Source organism: Molossus molossus, unplaced genomic scaffold (genome assembly GCF_014108415.1).
Source record: "Molossus molossus isolate mMolMol1 unplaced genomic scaffold, mMolMol1.p scaffold_m16_p_7, whole genome shotgun sequence".
Classification (NCBI taxonomy): domain Eukaryota; kingdom Metazoa; phylum Chordata; class Mammalia; order Chiroptera; family Molossidae; genus Molossus; species Molossus molossus.
Window position 1 is genome coordinate 85968498 of NW_023425401.1, and position 19968 is coordinate 85988465.

At 35.3% G+C, this 19968-nt stretch overlaps 1 protein-coding gene across 16 annotated transcripts in view; it reads right to left on the bottom strand.

Moving 5' to 3' along the window:
- The window catches only part of CADPS2 (calcium dependent secretion activator 2), a 592189-nt gene that overhangs the window by 242713 nt on the left and 329508 nt on the right, over positions 1 to 19968 (bottom strand). For all 16 annotated transcript variants that reach the window (XM_036246226.1, XM_036246225.1, XM_036246224.1 and 13 more), the window contains exon 8: positions 6528 to 6667. In XM_036246226.1, the coding sequence (XP_036102119.1) occupies positions 6528 to 6667 (140 nt within the window). The remainder of the gene's footprint in view (positions 1 to 6527; positions 6668 to 19968) is intronic.

Below are 19968 nucleotides of genomic sequence, written 5' to 3' on the forward strand. Positions count from 1 at the left end.
AATAAGACAAGGTTCCTATCCTATTGAAATTACATTTGTTTGGAGATGTAGTCAACAGCAAATCGCCTAAATGGAGATAACATTTTAGTTGGTAAGACAGTTAATAAACAACAGTCGATACACATAATATCAGGATAAAGCAGGTTAAGAAGGCTGGCAGTGAGGAGAGAGGCACGACTCTGGGGCTGGTCAGGATGAGCCTCTCTGCATCAGTGCCATCTGAGCAGAGACCCGACACAGTGAGGGCAGTGGATGTGGGGGGAAAGCATTCTCTGACCGTCAGCAACTTCCCAGGTTCTGTTCTCGGGACCAGCTGAGAACGTCCAGGCAGCAGCGTCAGAACCCCCATCTCAACGACACCAACCTTTCCCTGTGATTATTTTCATAAACATTAATATACATAGACTAATTATTCAATTACATAAATATCTTAGGTGCTATGGTAACAACAAAATAACCGTCTTTGAGCTAGTAAGTAATGAGTAAGCTTATCAACCCTACCTTAAATTAAACACATATAAACTGTAATTGAAAACACACACAAAAATAGCTCAGATGAAATGAAAACTAATGTATTTGGAATGTAGAAATTGTTGAGACCACCAACTTACCAAAAAAATAGACAAATTTTAATACTAGCAAAATCTGATAGACTGTTTAGAACTATGCAGGGTCAAGTAATATCTAATAATTTAGGTAATAAAATGCAAAGTAGCTCGGCCAGTGTGGCTCAGTGGTTGAGCATTTACTCATGCACCAAGAGGTCACCAGTTCCATATCCGGTCTGGGCACATGCCCAGGTTGTGGGCCAAATCCCCAGTGAGGGGCATGCAGGAGGTGGCCAATCAATGTTCTCTCTAATCAGTGTTTCTATCTCTCTCTCCCTCTCCATTCTTCTCTTTCTAAAATCAATAAAGAAAAATAGAATAAAATAAAAAAACACAAAGTAAAACTAGTAATTGCACTAAACATATCAAAGACACCATGAAAGCATTTGCCGTTTTTAATATGTTAGACCGCACTAGGCTGAAATAAAGGGAAAAGTTCTATCTTGGTCTCCTCACTTGCTATGAAATAATCTCCAGGTGTTCGTTTTTAGAACCTGAATTGATCTTATCTCTCAGATAAATCATTCCAGTCAGCTCCTCAGCACTGTTGAAAGCTGTTATGTAATATTTTCATTTTTCTTCCTCTGGACATAGACAAAATAAAGCTGGCAGCAAAACATACACAGGCACACAAAGTACAACACAATACCACCACCAACAACTACATACATAATAGTTGTCAAATACAAATGTAAACTATAGCCAACAATTAAGCAGAGGGCACTAATGAGGGGTTTAACTTTCATACCCTCCAGGAATTACTGAGGATTTGTACACTTCTATTTTCCCATCTAACTTTGAACATTTTCTTCCGAATAAAATCAAATGATATGGTTAAAGGCAGGCTTTATTATAGTTCATGGGACTATGACTTTTTAAAAAAATAATGTTTATTTTAATAGCAACTCTTACCAGTTAATTGAGCACTTGCTATGTAGCAAGCACTAAGCTATATGCTTTATGAATATATCTAATTTCATGCTCAGGGCACCCCGACTTTATGGTTAAGAAAAGTGAGGCTATGTGTGAGAAGTGAAGTAACTCCACTAAGTTTGCATAAAAATGACAGGCCTAGAATTTGAATTTAGGTCTAACTCCAAAGTCTGCATTCTTAACCATCTTGTATCTTGTTTCCTGTTTATGAAGATGTCCTTAAAGAGAATGATGTGGCTTGAAAATCATTTAACTTTTTCATCCTGCCCAGGAATATGAACATTTCCATCTTACTTTCCTTAAGAGAGATCTAATTTTAGGTTTAGAATAAAGAATCAAAAGAAACAGATTTCGGAGCTGTGAGAAACCTAAGGATCATTTAGTGAACTCAATATGTTGTTCTAAAGAAGAAGAAACGAAGGAGACACGGGGCTAAGACCCAGAGCAGCAACCTGCATGCAGAGCAGGCTGGAGCCCAGGTCTCCCAGGGAGTGGGTGCTTGAAAAGGAGAGTAGGGATCCGAGGTTGGTGGGGGGAGGGGTGGTATAAAATGGGATTAGTGCTTTATTTTTTCTAAAATGCTCTTTGTTCTATTTCATATCTCAAACGTTTGTTTTTTCCTTTTACTAGTATCTCGACTCAAAGGTACACCATTTTTAGGGCTTTTTTGGTGGCTATTACATAGTGAATATTACTGTGAGAAAGTCAGGATTTGAAGGTGGGCAGTCTGGCCCCACAGCTCATGTTCCTAAACCACACTGCTCTTTAAAGACTCGATGGACAAGAGTCTTTCTTCAAGTCTCATCTTAAGAAATCCTCTCTCAAGTGAATTTCCCTAATAATCAGATTGTAGGTAAAGGAAATTTAACTATTTTTTAATTTTAAACCTATTTGCTTGTTTTACTTTTTAGTGCCTTAACTGCACTCTTTCATCATAATAGTAGTATAATTATAGCACATCAAAGAAAATCTGGAAACTAGAAAATTTTACCCATAGTTGCATTATCCTATGCAGCACGTTTAGTATATGTATTTCCTTTCTGAATTGTTATGGGAATATGTTTTTAATATTCACCATCAGAGTACAAACAGTTCTATAATGTGTATTTCTCAAATTAATCTTACATAAAAGCCTGCTGTTTTAGTCAGTCTTCATACTTCCTTTATTTGTCTTGAGAAAATTCAAATAAATCCTGAAATCTGTCATCTCTCCCCAAACTCTGTACATCCTGTATCTGTAGGACCTGCTGTAGAGAGAGGGAAATATGCTCCTGGAGAGCTAAGGGGGGAAATGATTTGCTGAGTCATGAATTCCCAGGGGGCTTAGGAGCCATTCATGTTTTCTAGTCCAAAGTCTCCTTTAGCAACTGATGAAATCAAGGCCAAGAAAGATGCAGTGACTTAGCCAAGTTAGTGATAGAACTGAGACCAAAAGACAACTGTCTTGGCTCTTAAACTAGTGCTTATTCAACATAACTATTACTACACCAGCCTCCACCTGGGCCACAACACAGCTATACGTACCAGAGGAATGAACTAAGAATAAACATCTTTAAATAATGAATTTTTTCTTGAACTCCCACAGTGCTTGAGCATTTAATAAGGCCAAGATTTGTGTTTTGTTAACTCAGTGTTAAAATTTTAAAACTTCCGGATGTGTTCAAAAGAATAAAAAGTATCACTGTGTCAGTACATACCACAAAAATTTTAAAGGCATGGATTAAGAAAATGGAACTATTTTATAATTGTACATACATAAAGTGGTTATAAAATTTTATAATATTTCTAAATAGTTTTCACCATAATTTTAAAAAAAATGACCCCAACTTAATTAAGATAACCTATGGAAATGCTCTGGTTTCTGAAAGAAAAAAAAGGACCTCATGTTCCCTCTAATTTTTTGCCTTAAAGCGTTGACAGCCAATTTAATTTTCTTCTTTATCCTTTTCAACTGTAGATTTAATTGTCATAACAGTCACTTGTTTTATTAGTTCCATTTTATTTTGCCTTTCTTTTGGTTAAGAAAATATCATTTGAATTAGGAAAATGTTTTTTAATAAAAACAGGGATAGTATTTCTGAGATTTAAGTTAATACTGCTACTTAGCCACTAGGCTATGCTAGAGGACAGCCCATTTGCTCAAGCACACGCTGGCTTCCAGCTACCCCAAAAAATAGGCAAATAAACTAAAAAACTAGATATGAATTACTTAGCCACTCAAAACCTAGCTGGCAATTCATTGAACAAATTATATGAATTAGTTTATATAATTACTTTATATGACATACTCCAAAAAAATAAACAAAACCTTTTTTTTTTTTTTTTTACCAAATATGTCTTGTGGTAATATCTAGTTTGATTTTAAAAGAATAAAATCATCATTATGTTTATTTTATCCAAATTAAAGACCTATAGTCATTTGCATGTAGTCAATTATATTTTTAAAAATTACAATGTATACAGCTATGGACTGATTAGTTATCAGAAATATGAGCTTTAAATCAGATATATTTTCCTTCATAAAAAACTCATTTTAAAATGCAGCAGTTGAGAACCAAATATCATTTCACTTATCTCGGGTATTTTTCACATTAAAATTATACTCTATCCCGTATAAATTACATTTAGAACGTTTTTAAGTTTCAACTTATGAGCACAGCTTACTCTCATTTTCACTGCTTTTCCTCCAAAATGCTAAGGAGCACACAGTTATCATTATTCACACCTGTCCTTGATCACACACTGTGGCATGCACCGGGGCTCAAACGGGTCTAAGAAACCCACAGTCTAGTTGGGAATCCATATAAAAATAGAGATAGCCCTGGCCGATTTGGCTCAGCGGTTAGAGCGTGGGCTCTCGGACCAATGAGTCTCGGGTTGGATTCTGGCCAACGGCATGTACCTCAGTTGCGATTTGTCCCTGGCTCTGGTTGGGGTTATGTGGAAGGCAGCCACTCGATGTGTCCCTTTCACATCAAGGTTTCTCTCTCTCTCTCTCTCTCTCTCTCTCTCTCTCTCCCTCCCTCCCTCCCTCTCCCTCTCCCTCTCCCTCTCCCTCTCTCTCCCTCCCACTCTTCCCAAAATGGGAAAAAAAGTACTCAGGTGAGGATTAAAAAAAAACAGAGATAACATAACGTTAATAAAACATTTATTTTAGGACAATACAGGGGCCACTTACATGATAAATGAACAAGAAAGAGACTATGGTGTTAAAAAAGTTCACATAAGAAAGATATACATGTTGCCCACCTTATTCAAACAGGAAATAGGTTTTATGATTAAAGTCATAAAGGATTTCAAAATCTACTTCTGAAAATGCTCTGAAGATAAAAATCCATAACCATCCAATTCACTGCTTAATGTACTTGACTTTATCTGTGAGAGGAGTTTACCATATTTTAAAGATGTATTAATTTTTTTAACTTGAGATGTCTTTTTTCAATTATTCATTACTCATATATTAATTATTCATTATAAGATGAATTATTGACAGAACACAATCCAGTCCGAAAGCAAAATGCTATTAATCTACTACATACTCTTCTTATATTATTTCTTTGGCATATGACAAAACACTTGGGGAAAAAGGTTAGTTGAATTTCTCTTCTTAAATGTAATTAAGTTTAGTAAAATCTATTTATGAAGCACCTCAGAAAAAGATAGATATAGTTATGGTGCAGGTCAAAGTATGTTTTCCCATATACAACTATACACAGGGGTGATATTAAAAAATATTTAAAACTTACCACACGGACACTGAAAAACGTGAACCGGTGCTTGCGGCAAAGCACCTGGACTATCCCTGCCTGAGGTCTAAACAGCTATTACAGCAATGTTGAAAGCTTTTAATTCTGGTTGATCATTACTATTATGCCCAATACTGCTATTAAATAATTTTGTGAATGACTATTATAAACTATTATAATATTCTTAATTATGCTATATCACACACCAACTGTAGATATTTTCAATTCTAGAACTGAAATCACAGATATTTTCTATTATAGAATCCCTTCCTTTTACATACCATAAACTGCAGAGTTACCCAATGACAGATAACTGATGTAGCTGGGATCTGAATCATTCCTGATCTTAATCTAAGGTGAGATCCTGAGTTTTGTAGATTAAGTTGAGAGTCTATGATGTGTTCTCTTTGGTAATCCCTTCCCATCTAGGGTAGAAGTCAAGTCCAGAGCCATTCTGGGGGTTCTGAGTTAGTGAAAGGGCACTGGAATGTGATACAAAGCAATTTTTCTTCATTGCAAAGGAGTAATTTAAAAAACAACAAACAACAACAATCCAGTCTTGGAAAGGGGCTGGATTATCCCACCTTCCCTGAATCATTCATTCTGAAGCAAGAAATTGTCTTTCTCTGACTGGTTTATTTCACTTAGCATAATAGTCTCCAGGTCCCTCCCTGCTGTCTCAAAATTTAAAGATCCTTCTTTTCTTATAGCTGCATAGTGTTCCATTGTGTATATGTACCACAGCTTTTTTATCCACTCATCTACTGATGGACACTTGGGCTGTTACCAGATCTTAGCTATTGGCTGCTGTGAACATAGGGGTGCAAAGATTCTTTCTGACTGTCATTTCAGGATTCTTGAGATTTATTCCTAAGAAGTGGGACCCTGGGAACCTGAATATAACACTTGTTTCAACTATTACTGAATCTTGAAAAATATTACTTAGACATTGTCTCCATATATCACTGTTCTTTACTAACATGTGGTATGTAGTACCAATGCAATCAAGTACCAATATTATGTTAGCATGCAAACAGTTATATTAACTAAATAACCATATATACTTAGCTATGAAAGTGTCTACAGGTTTTTAAAAATTAAGTTAACCTATGTATGCCATTTTGGGGAAAAACTCCATGTGAAAACCTGATATACTGGCTCTCTCAGGGAACTGACACAAGAGATACACTGAAATGAAATCCGTAAGTCAACAGAAAAGCATTTTCAAGCACATACTCACCCACTGTGTTTCATATGAGGCGGTTTGTCCATTCGCACTGCCAATTTGATTCTTAAGTCCGAATCCTGGCTATTTTTTGGAACTATCATTCGGTGCAACTCAGCTGACTTGGAGCTATTAGAAGTTGGGTATAATATCACCTGTAGGAGACAAAAAAAGAAAACATTTAAGTGTACAATCCAAAGTGCCTAAGGGTTGGAACTACGATCTTTTCTATACATTTTCCTGTTTGAAAAGAAGGTATGAAGCCAAAATGTGCCTAACCATTTCAATCTCACCGCAGCAGATGGGTTTTCAATACAGACTCATTTGTTTTTTTGACAAATCTATGTTTTCATATTCTCACATAAGTTTTCTTCCTGCCCTGGCCAGGTGGCTCAGTTGGTTGGAGCATCATTCCGTCTGTGTCACCTCATAATGAATTAATAGCACAATGACTATAGTTGAACTGACAGTTGAAAAATACTTAATAGACATCTATAATTTCAAAAATACTCTAAATTCCTCAGGGAAGAGAAGTTCAGAAAGAAATATGCTTTGAAATTATAGACAGCATGCATAAAAAGCAAAACCAATTATTTTAAGCTGCAAAAATACACCTCATGGTTTAATATTTTCACTGAGAAACAGTATTAAAGAAAATCAACTCAATTAGAGATAGAAAAGACTGATCATAGTGCATTTTCTGCTCTAGGTCAATACCAAAGAAGAATTTTTTTCCCTGACTACATGTTTTCAAAACTATGAAGATAATGTTATAATGACTGAAACAAAGTAATTATTTTTAATAAAACTGCCAAATTACCAAGTCATCATTTCACAACACGACAGCTCCACGAAGCCAACACAGGAAGGAAAAGCTTCCTTTTCAGATGTTAGGTGCCAACTAGATTAAACAATGTATTTTCCCATTTTTAGTAAGTCATGACACTATTTAGATACATCCAACATCCGAGCCTTAATGGATATTTTAAAATGGGAACACTATCTTCTGAAGAAAAAAAATAAAGATATAACATACAATGCACTATATTTTAAATCATTCTTATTTTAAACCAATATGTGAAAAGCAAATACACATGAAACTTCCAGGTAAATGGAAAAAATTATAACATGCTCAGGTATGCTAAAATGTTTTTAAAACGCAACATGACAACTGAATTTGACATACCCTGCCAAAATTAAAATCTTCACTTTCATGTATAAGTGGAAATATTCACTGGGAAATCTTTAAGCAAGGCTCTTTTTGTCTCTAGAAAAGGCAACATAGTCAAAAAAGCTTCTCAAACTACTCTCAACTTCCAAGGTGTTAAATGTACCTACTATTTTGAGACTTTTCTCAAGCCTATTCTAAAAGCCACAGCTAAATTGAATCCAGCATATCTGTACACTTAAACATATAAAGGCACATCCAAGAACAGATGAAACAGCATTTATGATGTTTTCAAAAATGATGATCATAGTCTAGAATAAGTTTTTTAAGACTGCTAAAATATCCAATGGAATATTTTACAGGTTCCTTCTTAAATAACGGCAAATAAAAATAAGCTGATAATTTTTGGCTCAAACTGGTAGACAAAGGAATGTTATTATGAATTTAGAAGGCGATTCTAAAAAAAGAGGTCAGAGCCCTGGCCGGTTTGGCTCAGCGGTTAGAGCACTGGCCTGCGGTCTGGGGAGACCTGGGTTCAGTTCCCGCTAAGGGCATGTACCTTGGTTGCAGTTTGTCCCCAGTCCTGGTTGGGTGGTGTGGTTGGCAACCACTTGATGTGTCCCTTTCACGTCGATGTTTCTCTCTCTCTCTCTCCCTCCCACTCTATCTGAACAAAATATCAAAAAATGTCCTCGGGCCCTGGCCAGTTTGGCTCAGTGGTTGGAGCGTCGGCCTGCGGTCCGGAGAGACCCGGGTTCAGTTCCCGCTAAGGGCATGTACCTCGGTTGCAGTTTGTCCCCGGCCCTGGTTGGTCATGCGGGTGGCAGCCACTCGATGTGTCTCTTTCACATCGATGTTTCTCTCTCTCTCTCTTCCTCTCTCTCCCTCCCATTCTATCTGTACAAAAGATGGAGAAATGTCCTCGGGTGAGGATGAAGAAAAAAAAAAAAGTCCTCGGGTGAGGATAAAAAAATAAAATAATAAAAAAGGGTCAGAGACTAAGTGCTATATATTCTCTGTAACTATAGCTGCTACATTTCCAGCAATTCTGGAAAGTTTTTCTCTTTCTTTCTCCCTAAACCACTTTTTAAAAAAATGTATTTTGACATGAACCACTTACAGACTTTATTCCTTTGTAATTCTCCCTTCTATGTTTATACAAAGGTTGGTTTTGTTCCAAACTCTAAAAAGCATTTTACAGGAAGAGAATATTTAAATTAAAACTTCTGACAATTTCTCATTCTCTAAATGGCAATGATGGGTTAACTAAATAAGGTCCCAAAATAACTAACTGCAGCTGAACCGCAAATTAAGGAGCATCCCAGGATTGAATGCCATCATTTCTGCCACATTTCAGTTCTCTGATGGGTACTTCTAAATGAAGTCAGTGGAAGGATTTACTGCTTATCTCTGTTCAAGTGAACAGATATTTGAGTGCTCACTATGTAGGGAGACACAAAGATGAAAAATTATAAATGGTTCAAATCCCTCAGACCTCACAGACTTTTCTTATCAGAGCTAACAGCTAGTGTGGATCACTGGTTGAGTTTTGATCCATGTACCAAGAGGTCGCCAGTTCAATTCCCAGTCAGGGCACATGCCCAGCCTGTAACTTTGGATAATATCTGGTCATATTACTTCTTCCTATTACACTCTATTCCTAGGTTATGCAGCAGTTTTCTGATTTCATTAGTCTCTGTGTTTATTCACCATCATTCATTCGCCTTATCTGTTCTATCACCTGTATAGCTAATTCTTGTGTTAAATTTCCTTCATTTGAAAGACCTGGAATTGTCTGTTTTTCTGGATAGTCTCTGACTGATTAAGTTGTGAACACTGGCACACATCACAAATGGGGGCTCACAGAGATGAATTCTTTCTATATATCACAGATCTATTATTGCTGTTATTTTTAAATTCATTGTTTCAAAAAAACTGTATTGCCAAATAAACCCTGAACTTAGCCTTACAGATGGCCTGTAAAATAGCTTTCAGGTTCCAAATGGCACAAGCAGAAAATGGTCCTATTCCTTTACACGATTTAGCCATGGATGATAATGGGTCAAGGAAGAAGCTCTCAATGTAGGTCGCACACATGGCCAGGGAGAATAAAGGACAAAGGGTTCTGTTTAAATGCAAATAATGGTCTAATCAAGAGAACGTGAACATTGCCAGCGAGTTTTCACAGTGCCTGCCATGGCAAGATTTCATTGTTATCACTATGTATTTCCAACCTGACCATTATTCAAATGTGCAACTTAAGTGTCGCTCTCCTGGCCCTGCTTTACTGTTCTGGGTTGGTGCTAGGGCAGGTGGGGAGGGGAAGTGGAATAGTGGGCACTTAACTTGAACTTCAGCGCATAGGTCACAGAGCTGCAAAGAACCCACAGCCAGACCTGATAGAGATGTTGGACTTAGCACTGGATGAGACTTTGGGTTGTTTACCTTGAGTTGAAGCAAACGTGTTCTATGTGTAAAAGGAAGGGTAACACAATTATTGTTATACTTGGCTATCGGGATGAACTATGGCAGATCATCTAACTATCCATCAGGATTCAGGTTTCCACTAGTAAAGAACTACTTCCAGAAAGCATACAGTCAGCCGAGGACCATATTTTCTAACTCCCCTTGCATCTAAGTAGGGACACAGTTCTAGCTAATGGACTATGAAGATAACTGATTGTCTCTTTGGGGAAAGATTATTAAGATATAGATATGCCTTCTTTATCCCTCTTTACTAAACTGCTAGCCAAATGCAGAGAACTCCAATGCTCTAAGAAACAAGAGAGCCATAAAATAGAAAACAAGAGCCCTGAGCCCCCATGTATAGGAAATCTACCCATCTAGCCAGAACACCCATACTAATCTGTCATATAAATGTTATTGTTTTAAACTACTGAAATTATGTCATTTGTTTGTTATAGCATTTAGTAGTACCCTAACTACTCCATTAGTCCTGAAGCCTGATAAAGGAAGAGTAGTTTATTTAGTGAGTCTAGTTACCATTTCTTGAGCACCTACTATGTCTTGACATGATCAACAATTTTATAATGGAAATTATTAGACTGCTTTAAATTCTATTGACACAGAGATAAGATTTAGTATGGTATGAGGGTACAGATGAATTTTTGGATTCAATTGTGATGGCATGAGCTGGAATTCAGGCAATCTAGCTTTGTCCAAATGTCAAAATCAGAACACATGGCACTGATATGTAGAAATGTTTGTACAAACTTTTGATACTTAAGAATACACTCCTTGGATATCAGTTACTTTGACTATTTTCTAATTCTTATCAAGTAATAGATATACCTGTGCAGGGTGATTTAGACTCCTCAGCCCAATGAAGGGCAATTTCTAGTTATAATAAATATATACAAATCTGGAGAAAAAAAACCATAGAGTTTTGCTGCATAAGTTTTTTTTACAAATAAACAAGTGCTTAAACAATTTTATTTCACAATAAACAGTTCTATTTCATAGGACTTAGTTCATGTTCAGAGAGGTGTGTTTGATGTTGATGGTATAATAACTAAAATATTTAACATATAAAAATTTACTAAGGATTTTTATATATTGTAGATTCACATCTAAATTACATTATCTCTGTACAAAACATTTAGCTTCTTATATTATTTAGCAAAGTAGTTTCTTTTTTTGTATCTGTTTATCTTAACGTTTCTATACACAGTCTTCTTCAAGTTTATTTTTGTTAACAATATTTTAAATGTCTTGTCACTTAGCATGACAACACATTTTATGATTTCTTATCTTAAAAAAAAGCATATGTATCTTCTTCATAATCAAATGTCAACATTATTTGTCATCTTTGCTAAAGTGTAATGAAAAACACAAAATGGGTTTTTAAACTTTGTTTAAAATGCTGTCAAATTTAATATATGGGAGAAAAAAAAGAAGTGTAAATATATGTATATTCATAATATTTAGAGTAATATGGAGTCCAGGAAGATCTTGCTCTTTATACTTGTACAAGATGGCACCTCTCCATTGTTTTCCTTCTATTTAGATACATTAAAACCAAACTATGTGCATTTGTGTGTATATCAGATTAGTTGAACTTTGTGAGCTATAAATACAAGTCTTCCTAAATTTCTAAACTCTGTTTCAACAAAGACCTGAAAAACTAAAAAACTAGAAGGAAAATAATCTAGAAGTGAGAGAGGCTGGGTAAGTTAAGTTCTAGGGCTAGGTAAACTATTCACTGCATTTTCCCATAAATTGTTCATACAAAAAATACCATGTGACACAACAAATGCCCTGTAGTCTTAGAGTATATAATAAAAATACATATTTGGTACAATTCTAGCTCAAAGATTGGTACAGCCAGCATTCTTTAAGGAATCAGGACAGACTTCAAATAGAGGAATTACTGTTTCATTTGAAAATCTAAAAGAACACATAAGATTTAAAACAAGGCCAAAGATACGGGAAGGGACTGAGAAATTAATACATGAGGCTGTTGCAACTGAACCACATTACAAGTGGCACCCTAGAAATAGGCACAATCCTGATGCTGACATTCTCGCCACTACCTTTGGTTCTCTAAGCTAGGTCACTCAGCTCTTTCTTTGTTCCCTGGACCTACTCTCAGTCAGTTTCTATTGCTTGCCATAAAAATAACTTCAAGCAATACACACACTCATTACATTTTCTACCATTTCAATTCTCCATACCATCAGAAGGTAAGGAGAGAGAACCCTGTGGAACACTAAATTTCAAGGGTTAGGAAAATGAAAAGAACTATATAATGAGACCAGAGGCCAACGAGGCAGAAGAAAAACCAGGAGGGTGTGATACACTACACTGCAGGCTGAGGTGTTTCAGGGAGTAGAAAGTGGCCCAGTGGCAATCGAGAAGTCAACACAGCAGGACAGGAAGACTATTGCTTGGCTTAACAGAGTAGTCACTAGAGATCTCAGCAAGAGACAGTTTAGGTGAGGTCAGACTACAATAGTTTGAGGAAGAAATCTGTTTGAGGAATAGGGAAAGACTTTACCTAACTCTTATATGGGCAAGGTTGGGCAAGGTTGGGCAAGGCGGACAAGATTACTTCAGATAGAAAGAAGGAACCTTGTGTGCAAAGGCAGAGTGGAATGAGTATATGGCTGAGTAGGTTGAAGAGGTTAAAGAAATAAGGTTGTACTGATGAATGAGACCAAAACAGACATCTAAGGATAGACTGTAAAAGAACATGGTTAGCTAAGGAGTTTGTATGTTATACCATAACATGCACTCAAAAGATGCATTTAAGTCAAAGAATGATAATCAAAACTTTCATACTTTTAAGTAAAGAATAATGCCCATCTATTCAACCGTAGAAGTCATAAGACTCAATGTGTGGTAAGGCTTTTTAACATCTAAGTAAGACATGAATTGGCCTTAAAAATACATCTTTAAAATAGAGTGAGAAGGAATTGTATTTCAATTTGTGATTAAAAATCATTTTTGTTGACAATTGGACATCCTTGAGACAAAGGATATTTTAAAGAAATGCCCAAGTGAACATCTCTCCAGATGAGTACAGGTATTTCTATGAGAACCCTCGATTCGGTTTACATTTTTCTATCATTCTCATTCAACTGATAGAGATTTTATAGGTTAGCAAAGATTCACAGTGACTATTCCTTGTGAACCTTTCAAGAACCTTCTTGAGAGCTTAGGACCTTGAGAGAGTACGTAATGTTAAAGGACTAACTGAATTTACTTCATTTCAGTAAATTTTTATTTAGCACTTGTTAATAAGTAGTACATATTTTCTCCACTATTGGAGCCCCTATATTTTCAGTGTGTTGAAGGTGAATCAGATGGTTTTTCTGAGAGAATTTACATCCTTTTTAGAAACACTTTCCAGTGTTTAATACACTTGAGTTTGCTTAAATTATTTCTCCTTTGATTTAATACCAACTTTCCTGTCCTACTTAGTTGAAACAGAGAACACCTGCTCACTCTCACTAAGAAAATGCTCTTTTGTAAACTGAATGATTAACATTAAGTCTTCTTTCAACAATATTGTCCATGGGCTAAATCCAGTTCCCTTTACTTTAAAAGCTGGGGAGATTCTTGGAATTTACAGTATGAAATTGATCAAACTTCCAACCCCTCATCAAATATGTACTTGGCCTGACAGAACCACACAAAGTATATAGTACTTTTTTTTTTTTTTTTTAAGAAAGTTATTTAAAAAAAAGAAAAAGAAACTGAGTGAAAAGAAAAAAGGAAAGTATTCTCTTAATATATCCTTTTTTTTTTTTTCTGGCATTATCTTATTAAAAGATAGAAATTAAAAGCTTTGTATTTGTATAATGGGGGTTGAGGAAAGGCCATAGAAAAGACAAACCAAGATGTAAAAATTATTCCCAAATCTTTCTGACATTTCTACTTAAAAATGAACCATCACATGAAGGGGTTCTTGAAGTGCTTTCAGCAGAGTATGCTACTTGAGGGCAGGAGCTGCTCTGCGGTAGACAGAGTAATTCATCTGTAGCTCATAGGGTAAGTTAAGCCAGTATCTTTTTTAATTTTCAATCCTCACCCAGGGATATTTTTTCCCATTTATTTTTAGAGTGGGAGAGAGGAAGGGTGGAAGAGAGAGAGAGAGAGAATGATGTAGAGGGACACATCCACTGGTTGCCTCCCACACAACCCTAACCAGGGCTGGGGACAAACTGCAACTGAGGTACGTGCCCCTGGCTAGAATTGAACCTGGAGCTCTTTGGTCCACAGGCTGGCATTCTAATCATTGAGCTAAACTGGCCAGGGCTAAGCCAGTATCTTTAATTAAGCCATTTTCCACCAGGGTTCCTTTCATATGCTATAGTAGACACTTATCAAGTATTTGATAGTTACTTGGTTAATTGGTTGTCTGAAGGAATGAATGAATGAATGAATGAACGAACAGATGGATGTTTAGAGAAATTATAAATAAAAATGCAAATGTAAAATTGTTATTTCACTGAGGTAAAAAGAGAAAAAAGGTTTGCCAACTAAAGTACTGCCAAAATTTGATAAAAGAAAATGACAGTAGTAAATGCCAGAATTCATATGCCATTTACTTGCCAGTCTCTAAAAATTTAAGGAACTCTAATCTTCCCACATCTGGACTGTGATAGGTAGAACAACAGTCTCCCAAAGATGCCTATGCCTAATTGCTAGAACCTGTGGATATGTACTTTACATGGCAAAGGGGAACTGAGACAGCAGATGGAATTAAGGTTGCTAATTAGCTGACCTTAAAATGGGAAGATTAGCCTAGACTGTTCAGGTAGACCCAACCTAATCACAAGGGTTCTTAAGTATTGAAAAGGACAGCCAAAGAGTGAGTGTTGTAGTGATATGTGAGAAGTACTGAACCAACCGTTGCTAGCTTTGGAAACAGAAGGTGGCCATGAGCCAAAGAACACTGGCAGCCTCTAGAAGCTAGACAAGGTAAAAAGTGCATTTTCTTTTAGATCTTCAAGAAATACAACCCTGACAACTCCTGGATTTTAGCTCACTGAGATTCATTTTGGACTTCTGAACTCTGCCAACTATAAGATAATAAATTTGGCCCTGGCCAGTTTGGCTCAGCGGTTAGAGCGTCGGCCTGCGGTCCGGAGAGACCCGGGTTCGGTTCCCGCTAAGATCACGTACTTCGGTTGCAGTTTGTCCCCGACCCTGGTTGGTCGTGCGGGTGGCAGCCACTCGATGTGTCCCTTCGCGTCGATGTTTCTCTCTCTCTCTCCCTTCCTCTCTCTCCCTCCCACTCTATCTGTACAAAAAATGGAAAAATATCCTCAGGTGAGGATAAAAAAAAAGATAATAAATTTGTGTTGTTTTAAGCTACTAGTTTTTAGTAATTTGTTAAAGTTCAATAGGAAACTAATACATGGACAATAAAAGCTGATATTTCATCATAAAAGAACACTTAAAAGCTGAGATTTGATAATAAAAAAACACTAAGTTTACCTTTTTCCACTAAGTGTGTCATCTATATCTTTACATATAGATATCTATCATTAGCTTTGTCTGACTACTTTAATGAGAGGTTGTGTGTGTGTGTGTGTGTGTGTATGAGAGAGAGAGAGAGAGAGAGAGAGAGAGAGATTGATTGATTATATCTCTCACGTTCCTGAAACATTCTCCTTGTCTGAAATCCTTTGAATAAAATTTTTTCTCATTTTCTTTCACTTAGTTAAATAAAGTTTTTATTATCCTAATTATGAATCAAAAAATTTTAAGTGAATAAGCAATGAGGCTGATTGTTTTGGTTACTAGAATGAAAACAATCATTCATATATTTCTAATAATTTCAAGTTCCATATACCCAAAATGAACAAGAATTGTATCTTCTATGTCAAAGTTTTCCCTTGAAGATTTTGAAAGACATAGTCAGGTTTGTCATATTTTTCATGGCTCAATTAAAGATACTGGCCTTTATTCATCTTCATATATCAGTTTTATTGATTGTAAGGTATTGATTTCATACTTCTCCTTGGATACAGCTTATATTCCATTATAGCTATATCTATATTTTTTAAGACTCATCTAGACAGAAAAGCATCATTATTATTCTTGATTGATTTCCCTCAGCCATTAATTATGAATAGCAGTAACCTTTATATTTCCTTACCAACACAGTTTCTATTAGAGGATACTGCATGAGTAATTTTATCATGTTTCTTTTTACTAGTCTGGTTATAATGCCTGGAATCTATAAAGAACCTTTCAATTGAATGTCTCAGAGTGCTTTGCAAAATTTAAATTAATTTTCACATCACCCTTAAAGTAGGCATTACTCTTGTTATGTAAATAACTTGACAATGAAGTTAAATGAATACCTAAGAAAAATTACTTCAAGATAATAGACACTTTCAATGTTACATCCCCTCCCTAATCCAACATATTATCCCCTTAGTTGTTTCACAAACACTGCAATAACTAAAATTGATGTTGTTTTTACTCTTTGGTTAAGTACCATAAAAATTCTTAAAGCAAGTCAATTTTATTTCTGTAAATCCATAATATATGATGGTAGGACGGAAAGGAGGGTTTACAAACAGTATCTAGATGTGAATAACTTCAGCTGTATCCTGAAACTGAAGAGCACAAAATATCTAATTATAGCCAAATGTTTTAGGATTGACCAATTTACAGATAAGTACTATTATTTATATTAAAAAACAACTACCACCCTAAAAAATGAAAGTGAATTCTTATTCTGCATTTGACTAAGAAATCTATGCAAGGTCTAATAATCACAACCTAACAATTTGCCGAAATAATAAGGCTCAGGGAAAACCTCCCCAATTTGCAATTCTACAAGTATGCAAACTAGTTAGAAGTCATTTAAATAATGAAAAAGGAAGACAGAAAGAAGAGTATGAGATTGAGAAATCTTGGTGATACATTTCACATGCTCCAAAGAACTGAATGAATTCAGAAAAATCTGCAATGAGATGGAAGAGTGGTGGGGAATAAAAGTCAGGGCAGAGGGAGAGAGGCTAGTGATTTGCTCATGCCCTCATGGCTGCTGGGCTATTGCAGCAGAGCCAAAACAAGAATCAATGTCCTCTAGAAGCAGGTTTCAAGCTTTTTAGTTTGTGATACTCAACAAGCAACTAACTAGATCCTGTACCTTTGACCAAAGGACTTAATTTTTGACTCATACATCACATATAATAAAAACTAGCAGAAAATCAAAATACTTAGCTTTTCTGTAGGAGTGCTAAAGACAATAAAGGTCAATATTTTTTTTAACTAAATTTATTGGAGTGACATTGGTTAAAAAATGTATATGGGTTTCAGGTGTACAATTTTATAATACATCATCTGTATATTGCATTGTATGCTCACCACCAAAAGTCTACTTTCTTTCCATCACCATATATTTGACCCCCTTTATCCTCTCCTCTTCATCCTCCTCCCATTCCAGTTCCTTCCCCCTCTGGTAACCACCATACTATTGTCTATGGATATTCTTAAGTGGCTTTGGACCTCTCCAAGATTCACAGGGACTTCTTTTCTTAGTGTATAACTAATAGAAGAGAGTAGTAATGAACTTCAGAATGTTCCAAACTGCTTCTTGCGTGTTATTATAAGGAGATGGGCCAAACATACCAGAATCTCTCTGGCTGTAGAATCTAAACCATATTTAATTCAGCAATTGTTCCCGTTTATCACTTGATTAGCGAGTACAGCAGGTGTGCAAAGAAAAGTGACTCATTCTACTCTCATAACTTTGCATCAGTGAAATAAAACTAAATCAGGCAAACTTCAGGAGATTTATTCATGAATCCATTCATGTTTCCAACATTAATTTGATATGTGTTGTGGGTCAGAAACTGTTAAACAGATGCTGCTGCTAAAATAACATGTTCCAGGCCTTACCTTCAATGGGAAATGAAGATATAAATATTATAAAGTTCTTACACTATATATGATAAGTTATAAATCACTGGAAGTAGACTGTGGTGTGTTAAAGCAACAATAATACAATTAGCAGTAATAAGGTAACAGAGGACAAAATAAAACCATAAAAAATGTTCAATTAGTCTAAAAGGGAAAAAGGAATAAAGAACATATGCGACAGAGAAAAAGCAATTAGCTAAATAACAGATTTACATTTATGCATTTCATTAATCATATTAAAATAAAGTTTAAATATACTGATTAAAAGGCAGACAGAGTCAGATTGAATAAAAAATAAAGACCCAATTACATGCTGCATCAATAAAGATCTTTTAAATATAAAGAAACAAATAAATTAAAGGATGGAAAGAAATATAGGCTAACGCTAGTTAAAAGAGAACTGGGATGGCTAAGATAAAGTAGATTTTAAAGCCAAGTATATTACCAGGGATAAGGGAGTTCATTTCATAATGAGAACGTGGTCAATTAATGAAGAGGAAATACTGTACTAAATATTTATGCACCTAATAAAAGATCTGCAAGATACAAGAAATAAAAAATAGTAGAACAAATCCAAAATTATACTCAGAGATTAATACCAATCTCTCAATAACAAATTTCAAATATAGATAGAAAATCAATAAGAATTGGAAGAATTGAACAATAACTTAGACTATTTGACATTTATAAAGCACTCTACTGAACAACAGAAGAATCACAGTCTTTTCAAATGCACACGGACTGGGGGTATTCATAACACTAATTGCCTCTATTAGAAAAAACAGATTTTTCTCAAATCAATGGCTTCAGCTTTTACTTTAAAAAATAGAAAAACTACCATAAATTGAACCAAAAGTAAATAAAATATTATAAAAATCAGAGCCAAAATAAGTTAAATAAAAATTAGCACAAGGAATCTTGTCATCCTGATGAAGGGGATCTACCAAAAACCTACAGCTAATGTCATACTTAATGTTGAAAGACTGAGTGCTTTTCCCATAAGATCAATAAGACAGGGATATCCACTCTCACTACACTATACTGGAGGTTCTGGTAAACACAATGAGGCAACAAAAAGAAAAGTGTCTAGATTGGAATGGAAAAAAAAAACATAAAAAACTGTATTTGTAGACAATAATATTATCTATGGAAAAACAATCAATCTACCAAAATATTACTAGAATTAGTGAGTTTAGCAAGGTTGGAGGATATAAGATCAATATAGAAAAGTCAATTGTAGTTCAATGTACTAGCAATATCTAAAATAAAAATCAAGCTAACAAAATAATACCATTTAGAATAGCATCCAAAATATGAATACTCAGTGATAGATTTAGCAAAAGAAATGAAAGACTTGTACACTGAAAACTGTAACACATTGCTATGAGGAATGAAACCAGACCTAAATAAATGGAGGAATATACAGGGGTAGGCAAAAGTAGGCTTAAAGTGTGAGTACACAAAACACAGAGTTTATCCTTTGGCATCAATAAAGCTATTGTAATAATCATAACCTACAAGTCTTTTTCTATACAAACTGTAAATCTACTTTTGCCAACCCCTATACTGTAATCATGAGTTGGGAATTGATACTGTTGATCAACTCCCAAGGTTATCCACAGATTCAATGCAATCAAAATCAAAATCACAATGGGTATTTTTTTGTAGAAATTCACAAACTGATTTTAAAATTCATAGGGCAAAATAAAGGTTCTAGATTTTAAGCAAAACAAGTTGGAGGTGGGGACGGGGAAGAAGAACAGAACAAAGTGGAAGAACTATCACTACTTGATATAATAGACTTACCAATAAAGCTAAAGTAATTACAGTGATATGATAGTAGCATCAAGTTAGGAAAATAGATAAATGAAACAGAATAGA